Source organism: Dendrobium catenatum, unplaced genomic scaffold, assembly GCF_001605985.2.
Source record: "Dendrobium catenatum unplaced genomic scaffold, ASM160598v2 fragScaff_scaffold_338, whole genome shotgun sequence".
Classification (NCBI taxonomy): Eukaryota; Viridiplantae; Streptophyta; class Magnoliopsida; order Asparagales; family Orchidaceae; genus Dendrobium; species Dendrobium catenatum.
This window is the reverse complement of record NW_021318800.1, coordinates 603,102-612,549: the sequence shown is the minus strand read 5'-3', so window position 1 is coordinate 612,549 and position 9,448 is coordinate 603,102. Positions and strand designations below refer to the sequence as shown.

Genomic DNA, 9,448 nt, shown 5'->3' with positions numbered 1-9,448 from the left:
GTCTGGCAATTTCGAGGCGATTCCGCTGCTGTGCTCTCTGAGGCGTTCCGATTTTCTTCTGATCTCTTTTCCTGGCTTCGGTGCTTCTTCAAATCGCTGGTAACCTCGTTCTTTTCTCTGGTTTGTCTTCCTCGGGTCTTCCTCTGTCTTTTTTCCCCTATTTTTTTGGGTTTCGACCTTTTGGTGGCTTCGTTTGATTTTTGACCGCTTGTCCGGTGGGGGGGCGATGACGTCTCCGACGTCGTCAAACCCGATTGTTCCTCCTGTCCTTACTAGTAAAACTAGATCGTTTAAGGATGTCGTTTCGGCTGGATCTTCTTCTTCTTCGAAAGTTCATTTTGTTCACTCTTCTTTTAAAGGTTGTCCTGCTTTGCTTTTTGAGGAAGTGGCTGTTCAGCAGCTGGCTGTTCCTTTCTGTTTTACGCTGGTTGGTAAGTTCATGTTACGTAGGCCTAACCTGGATGTCATCCGCAAATTCTTTTTTGGTTTGAAACTTTCGGGATCCTTTAATGTTGGTTTGTTAGATTCTAAACACATAGCTATTCAATTATCTAATGACTTGGACTATAGCCGTATTTTCTCTTGCCGTTCTTACTACATCCAGGGTTGTCAAATGAGGTTGCTTAAGTGGTCACCAGATTTTGATGTGAGGGAGGAGTCTCCCATTGCCCCGGTGTGGATAGACTTTCCGAACCTTCGTTTGCATTTCTTTAACTCGCACATTCTTTTTGGTCTTGCTTCTATTTTTGGTAGACCACTTCAGACAGACCAAGCCACGGCTTCTCTGTCGAGACCTTCTGTGGCTAGAGTGCTTGTTGAATTGGATGTTACGAAAAAACATCCGCAAGAAATTTGGTTAGGCTCTGAAATGAATGGGTACTTTCAAAAGGTGGAAATTGAGAACTTATCAATATTTTATTCTCATTACAAGATGCATGGTCATGCGATAAAGGAGTGTTTTCGTTTACATCCTAATTTGCGTAAGGAGAAAAGTGGGCAGAATTAAAATGGTAAAATGGTTAGTAAGGTTGCTGTTGTTCCTTGTCCTTCGGTTGAGATCAATTTGGAAAACGCAGACCTGGATTTGGGTGCTGCTAACAGTGGTAATAAGGTGGAAGTCAATGTTAATTTTATTTCTTCTTTATCTAATGCTTCCAAACCGGTTTCTATATTCCTAATATTGATCTTAATGATAAAGTTTTACAAGATTCTATGGCTCAAACTCATTCTAATATGGCTTTACATGATGCTAATATTATCTTAGATCAAGAAAAATGGGTGAATGCTGAGATTGTGAATAGTTTTAATGATTTGGTCGTTGTCCTTGATGATGGGGAAGTTATTTCTTCAAAGTCTTTGGAGACTTGTAATACCGACGCTATTAACAATGGGGAAGTTGTTTCTTCAAAGTCCTTGATGAGGTTCCTCATAATATTAATGTTCATTCTCATGGTAACTTGCCTATTACAGGTCAAAAGCTCCGTAATACGTCGACGGTGGAAGATGGGTCCTCTTTTTACAAGGAGATCATTCTGGTTTGGATACTTCAACTGGTGAGATGAACAAGGGTTTTCTTTTAACTGATCATTATAACTGTGATGTTTTTACGGATACGAAAATTGAAATTAATGCTAAATGTTATGCTAGAGAGGATAATGATATGAGTTTTTCCAAAGGTAGGGGTAAGAGAGGTAGAAAACCTAGAAACATTATTTTGCAATCTCCTAGGGCTACACGCTCATATACTGCTCTTTAATTTTGTTTTCATATGTTTAATACGATCATCTGGAATGTGCAGGGGATTGGGTGTCCTTCCTCCAAGCTTAGGGTTAAAAATTTATGTTGTATTCATAATATTTCAGTACTTGTCTTGCTTGAACCTCTCATTTCTATGGATAAACTGTTCAATACCAATAAAATTTTGGGCTTTAAGCATGCTTTTGCTAATGTTTCTAATAAAATCTGGGTTTTTTGGAAAGAATTTGTAAGGATTGATTTTATTGGGGACTTTTCCCAAGTGCTTCATTGTAATATTGAATCTTCCAATTTGCAATGTGTTGCTTCTTTTGTATATGCTGCTACTTCTTGTTCTTTGAGAAAAATTTTGTGGGATCAACTTGTTAATTTTCACAGTATCTGTACTTTACCTTGGTTGGTTGGAGGGGATTTTAATACTATTGTTAACCCCTCTGAGCGTGTTGGGGGCTTGCATCCTAATTTTTGTTCTATGGAAGATTTCAACAATATGATCATGAATTGTAATCTTATTGATATAGGTTTTTCTGGTAATAATTTTACTTGGAACCGGGGCAATCTTTGGCAACGGTTAGATAGAGTTCTTTTCAATAACGATTGGGTTAATGTTTTCAATGCTACTAAGGTTGTGCATTTAAGTCGTACTCTGTCTGACCATTCCCCCTTGCTTATTAATGTTAATTTTAATTCTGCTAGTTCTAATTCTCATTTTAGATTCCAGAACATGTGGTTAGCTCATGATTCGTTTATTAATGTAGTTCACAATAACTGGTCTGCGCATGTTTTCCCGGATGATTCTATTTCTGGCATGCATCGTATTTAGGCTAAGCTTAAAAGGCTCAAGATGGTTTTGAACTGGTGGAACAAGAATGTGTTTAAAAATATTTTTTCTAATATCAAGGAGGTGGAGGAGAAGATTAATGCTCTTGAGGCCTGTTGCCAAAATGACCCCACAGATGTTAATTTTGCAGTTCTTAAGGAGGCCAAATTGGTCCTCACAAACCTTCAATGTCAGGAAGAGACTTATTGGAAGCAGAAGGCTGCTATTAAATTCCTGGCAGAAGGGGATAATAATACTAGTTATTTTCATGCTTTGGTTAGCAAGAAGTGTGCTATTAATGGTATTCATAAAATTGATCGTGGTAATGGTACTTTTACTGATAATGGGGATGAGATTGCTAACCTTGCTGTTAATTTTTTTCAAAATCATCTCAATAATAATTTCTGTCCTACCCCTATTGTTGATCATTCTTTTATCCCCTGTATTGTGAGTCAGGAGGAGAATAGTAGTCTTTGTTTTGCTCCTCCTTTGGAGGAGGTGAAAAATACTTTATTTGATATGAATGCTGACTCTGTGGCTGGGCCGGATGGCTTTATGGTTAAGTTTTTTCAACACTTGTGGCATGTTATTTCTGAGGATGTTTATGATGTTGTTCTGGATTTTTTTAATGGGAATCAGTTTCCCAAGTTTTTCACTTCTACCTCTATTGTTTTGATTCCTAAGAGTAATAATGTTAACATTTGGAATGACTTTAGGCCCATTAGTTTGTGTATGGTTTTTTACAAATTAATTTCAAAGATTTTGGTTAACCGTCTCTCTGTCCTTCTTCCTAAACTTATTTCTCCCAATCAAATGGGGTTTGTTAAAAGTCGTGCGATTATGGACAATATTTTAATTGCGCAAGAATTTTGCCAAGACTTGGATATTAAGACTAGAGGGGGAAATATGATCTTGAAACTTGATATTGCTAAAGCATATGATAACATTAATTGGTGCTTTATTTTTAAAATGTTGAAATTTTTTGGCTTTGATGACAAGTTTATCTCTCTTATTACTCTTTGCATTGAAAGTCCCTTCTTCTCCATTATTTTGAATGGCAAGTGTCATGGGTTTTTTAAATCTTCCCATGGTCTGCGGAAAGGGGATCCTATTTCTCCGGCTATTTTTATTCTTGCTGTGGATTATCTATCTAGGGGGATATCTGATTTTTTCAGTAAGTCTCCTAGTATGTATTTTAGAACTTTGGGTGGTATCAATATCTCTCATTTATGTTTTGCTGACGATTTCATTATTTTCATGAATGCTTCTAAAAATAAGGTTTCTAAAGTTTTGAGATTTTTTGAGCAATTTGAAGCAGTGAGTGGTCTCATATTTAATAAAACCAAAAGTGGGTTTGTGATTTCTAAGAATGTTAATCATAATAGAGTGATGGATATTAAGAACCTCTCAGGTTTCTCTCAAGTTGTCTTGCCATTAAAGTATTTAGGTATTCCGTTGTTCAAAGGTAGAAAGAAAACTTTTCTTTTTGAAGAATTAATTTCCAAAGTGCATAATCGTTTGTCTTCTTGGGATTCTAATTTTTTGAGTTTTGGTGGTAGGCTAGTTCTTATTAAAAGTGTTCTTGCTTTAATTCCTGTGTATTCTTTTCAAGTTCTTTTGCCTCCTAAGAATGTGTGTTTGAGGATTGATAGAATTCTCAACAAATTTTTTTGGAGGGGATCTTCTACCAATTCTAAAATACATTGGTCTTAGTGGGATAAGTGTTGTGGGACTAAACCGGAAGGTGATCTTGGTTGCAAATCTATGACTGATATGGCTCATGCTTTTTCTTTTAAACTGTGGTATAATTTCAGGGCTAATGCTAATTTGTGGGCTAAGTTTATGCAGGAGAAGTATTGTGGGGCTCTTCATCCGTCCCTTTGCATTTCTTCTAAAGGTCATTCTAAAGCTTGGCAACGTATGGTTCAGATTAATGGAAAGTTGAACCCTGTTTAGCTTGGGGACTTGGGGAAGGTAATATTTATTTTTGGCAAGATCGTTGGATTAATGGGTTATCCATTGATTCTCTTTTGAATATTGTTTCTACGAGTATGATTAAGGTTAATTTCTTTTTTGCTGATAATGGTTGGGACATGGAGAAGTTATCTTCAGTGCTACCTCTTTCTATATGCAATTTGATTTCTAATCTTCGTTTTAACTGTTCGGCTAAAGATGTTTTACTTTGTACTTTCACTAAAGATGGTAGCTTCCGGACTAAAGATGTGTGGCATGTTTTTAGAAATAAAAAAGATCCTATTAAACCGTTTAAAATGATGTGGCATAAGAGCATTCCTATTACGGTTTCTATTTTTAATTGGAGAATCATGAAGAAGTTTATTCCTACTGATGAGATTCTTAGGATTAGAGGTTTGTTTATTACTTCGAAATGTCAATGTTGCCCTAACGTGGAAAGTTTACAGCATTATTTTGTGTCTTCCCCTATTGCTACCAAGGTGTGGAATTACTTTGAGGATCTTTTTCGGGTTAATTGCTGGGATCCTAATTGTTCGGTTCAGCAATTGTTGGAAGGTTGGATGGTGGGTATTAAAGGTCATATTAGAAATGTTATCCCTCTTCTGATTTTTTGGTTTCTGTGGTTGGCTAGAAATGATTCTCGTTTTAATGGTAACATGATGAATCACCAATGCATTATTGCTAGAATTAAGGAGAAAGTTAATTCTCTTTTTACTGCTAAGCTTATTTCTTTTAAAAGTTTTTACAAGGTGTTGTTTACTTTAGAGGCTTTTGGGATTCATTCTGATTCTTCTATTACTTGTCATGGGATGAACTCTGTTGTTTAGCTGAAACCTCTTCTTGACTGTTTTAAACTGAACTTTGATATTTCTCTGATTGGGAGTAGTTGGTGTATTGGTGGCTTGATTAAAACTGTGCCGGGGATTTTATTTTGGGTTTTGCTGGTAAAATTGTGGCTGCTGACAAGCGTACTGGTATGTTGTTGGATGTCTGCCACGAGCTTAATATCTGTGCTGGTTTAGATATTCAGAATATTGTGATTGAGGGGAACATTAATGAGGACATTAAAGCCTTAGTTGATGGGGAAGGTGGTACGTGTGGTTACTCTCACTTCTATATCCATAGGAACATTCAATTTTTTCTGGAATCTATGAATTGTCATTTTAATAATGTTTGCCCTGTTGTCAATTCTGCTGCTAGGATGTTAGCGTTGTTTGGCGGAATGTTCCATGATATTACTGAGTTATCTTTTAATAATCTCACTGTTCAGATTAAAGGTTTGATTAATTTGGATAAGAGTAGTGTGCCTTATGTTAATGTGCGGTAAGTTCCTGTTCTCGGGTTTGGTGCTCTGTTCTGGGCGTGTTGTTCTGCTGGTTTTGGTTTTCGTTGTTCTGGTGGTTTTGGTTGTTCCTGGGTGGGGTTTGTTGGGGTTTCTTGGTTGTTGTTTCTGGCTGGTGTTTACTTCCTGGTCTCTCTTGCATGGGTTCTGGTGGCTGGTTGGCTGTTGCTCCTTTCATTTTCCTTTTAGCAAAGGTCTCCCTGACTGGCCTTTGGTTAGTTTCTGGGTGTTGTTTCAGCTACTATGGTGCTGGTGATTGTGGTCCGGGTGTGTTTGTACTGGTGCTGCGTTTCTCGGAGCTGTTTTTCTCTTGGGACATTGGTTTTCCTGGGAGTTGGCTTTCCTATCCTTATTTAATTTTGTTTATTAGTTTTCCCTGTTTGCTTCATTTCTTTCTTAGTATCTTTGCAGGCCTCTTTCGCAGGTTTTTGGAGCTCCGCGCTCGTTTTATGCAGGATACTCGTTCTGGTTGTTGGGATATGCTGATTGTGCTTTTCATTTCCCTTTGTTTTTTGTTTCTTAGAATGTTATTAGTTTATTGTGTAATTTTGGCTAGTAGGGAACTCCGGCTCTTAGGTTTCTTTTTCTTTTTGTTTGTAGCTCATAAGAGCAATAGGGAGCTGGAGGTCCCTTTAAGGACTCTGTAATTTTTTCCTTATATTAATGCGTAGGCCCGCTGGTGGGTTTTAACCAAAAAAAAAGAAAAATGATTTTCAACTATAATTTATTTTTAAAATTTACATTATAAAATTATATTTAGAAATTCATATAACATTATTTATAATTAAAAAATAGATAAAAGTTTAGTTTTTATATTATATAATAAATAACTAAATAAATAAATTTTAATATTATTACTAAAAAATAAATATTATTTATGTTTTAAAAGTTAATTAAATGTTATGTTTAAAAATATATAGTTTATGTAATTAATATGAGAAATTCATTTTAATTTTTTAGTCTCTATATATATATATAATGTTTCACTAGAGCTTAATTTGGACTGGCATTCTTATTGCTTTGCTTCTTAGAAAGTAACAATGCTTTTTAATTGTTTACAAAAAATTTTTGGATAAAGTTGTTTTCGACAAAAACTTCTAAAAAAATTTATTTTCTCCATAACTTCACAACCACCATTAGAAAAAGCTACCATGGTCCCAAAACGGACCCTAAATTATCCTATAACTTTTCAATTTTAATTAGTCTAATGCGTTGTGTATATTTGTCATTAGTTCCATTCTCCATGCTTTATTGGTAGATTATCCAACCAACATCAAACAGCAACACGAGGAAAAAAAGTACTAACGCAAAGCATTTTAATTATTTAGAACATAAAATTACAAAGCTATCAGAAACTTCTCAGTTTAAAATAGTTATTTATATGTATTTAGATGCTACAAGGCAAAGGGCACTCCTCTTGTGCACTGTAATGCCTGGAACTTCATCCATATTCATCTCTTCTTTACTCATTCCTTCAGGCAATTTCCAATCGAAGTAATAAAGCAAATTAGCAAGAGCCAGTTCTACCATTGACATACCTAAGTTAATACCTGGGCAACTTCTTCGGCCTGATCCAAATGGTATGAGCTCAAAGTTATGACCTATTATATCGATTGATTTATCAATGAACCTCTCTGGTAAGAACTCCTCGGGATTATCCCATGTTTTGGGATCTCTTGCAATGCCCCAAGCATTGATAAAAACCCGAGTATCTTGTTCTATATCATAGCCACTAATCTTGCAATGTCTAATTGCCTCTCGAGGAAGCAATAATGGAACAGGCAAGTGTATCCTCAAAGTTTCTTTTACCACCGAGTTGAGGTATTGAAGATTATGGAGACTGCTTTCTGAGATATGAGTGGAGCTTCTTACTTCCTCTTGTACTTTTTGCATAATCCTTGAATTCCTCACCAACTCCGCCATAGCCCATATTATAGTGGCAGAAGATGTTCCAATTCCAGCAATGAAAATGTCCTAAGATAATTAAATTAAAAAATCAAAAATAATGTCATGAAGAATGCAAACTAATACGTAGGATTAATTACCATTAGAATAGCCTTAATGTTATTAATGGTGATAGAAGGTGAATTCTTCTGTTGATGAAGCAGCACATCAACTATGTCTTCTTGCACTAGGTTTGCCCTCTTCTGATCAATGTGCTCCTCAATTATTTCACTATAGAAAGAATCAAACTTGTTGAAGGCCCTCTCCAGTCTTTGTTGTAGCCCTGTAAGCTTATCAATCCAACCCAATGATGGGAAGCAGTCTGAAATAAAGAAGGTGCCGAACAACGTCTCCGTTTCTTGAACAAGTGCGTGGAAGTGTCTCATCTCAAGATCTCCTTGATCATACTTCTTCTTCAGTGCAACACGGCAAATTATATTGCTTATGAGAGTCGACACAAGCTTTGTTAGATTAATCGGTTTCGATAGGGATTTGGAAATCGAATCAATAAGGATAGCGACCTCTTCTTCTCTTAAAGAATGGAATGTACTAACCCTCTTTGTGCTAAAGAGTTGAAGAATGGAAATCTTTCTCATCTCTCTCCAGTACTCACCATAGGGAGCAAAGCTGATGTCCTTGCAATCATAAGAAAATTTGTTGCTGGAGGTGAGCTTAGGCCGAGTGCAGAAGCGAAAATCATTGGTTTTAAGGATTTCTCTTGCCGTGTCTGCTGAGGAGACCACAAGGATTGGCACTTTGCCAATCTTGAGATGCATCAAAGGGCCATATTTTTGTGACAGATGCCATAAGTGGCGATGAGTTAAACCACCAACTTGATGTAGATTTCCGATTATGGGGAGCTTTCTTGGTCCTGGAGGAAGTTTAAGACTCAACTCTCTTCTCTTGATTCTCCTAAAAATAATAACATGGAGAAAAAATGCAAGTGCTATAGTAAAGAGCCGTGCTAAGAAGACAACAAAATCCATAAATGTCTTGCAAGCTAATAGGCTGGTTGCAGAAACTGTCTCTTTATATCGATGATTTTATGAGATGTTGTGATATCGGCCTTATCTAGACAACGCTAAAACAGCTTGTCTAAACTCGAAAGCAAAATTTTCTATTTCGGTTCAAGCATATTTTAGTCAATTTGAATAATGAGAGCTGAGTTTGATATATGTAAAATTTCTAAATATTTTTTTAATCAGTAATCATATAAGATTCTTGTAAAAATATTCACACCGCTATATAGACATAAATGTATAATTATAAATCTATATTAATATACATGATTTATTATATTAATTATTACGTTTAAAGATGGTTATTTTAACTATGCTGTTTCTTGGAATGAATTATTAGTAGAACGTGGCTTATTTTTATTTATTAATTAAATTTTTTTATTATCAATTAAGAGTCATAAATTTGAAGCTTATATCTATAAAGAGCATCAGACAAAAACCGTGACGCAATTGCTGACTAAATTATGGATTTTATAAGAGAAAAATGAACAGTAACTGGATGTCTTTTTGTAATTGTTGGCAGTAGCCCTGCTGTCCACTGAATACCAATAATTTTCTCACACGGATCCAGGACATCAAGTCATCAAGATATCT

The 9,448-nt window shown here is 35.8% G+C and overlaps 2 protein-coding genes across 2 annotated transcripts; one reads left to right on the top strand and one right to left on the bottom strand.

The window, feature by feature from the left end:
- Positions 1-1,015: 1,015 nt before the first annotated feature.
- Positions 1,016-4,531, top strand: LOC114579370. Its single transcript, XM_028693715.1, has 8 exons — positions 1,016-1,103; positions 1,199-1,366; positions 1,471-1,553; positions 1,799-2,380; positions 2,470-2,484; positions 2,579-2,944; positions 3,032-3,222; positions 4,390-4,531. Exons 1-8 carry the CDS (start codon positions 1,016-1,018, stop codon positions 4,529-4,531), a joined length of 1,635 nt encoding a protein of 544 aa, XP_028549548.1.
- A 2,671-nt stretch (positions 4,532-7,202) lies between these two features.
- Positions 7,203-8,801, bottom strand: LOC110098667 (cytochrome P450 71A1-like). The gene is made up of 2 exons (XM_020825565.2): positions 7,937-8,801; positions 7,203-7,865 (listed from the first exon to the last, which is right to left on the bottom strand). Exons 1-2 carry the CDS (start codon positions 8,609-8,611, stop codon positions 7,269-7,271), a joined length of 1,272 nt encoding a protein of 423 aa, XP_020681224.2. The 5' UTR covers positions 8,612-8,801; the 3' UTR covers positions 7,203-7,268.
- Positions 8,802-9,448: the final 647 nt, after the last annotated feature.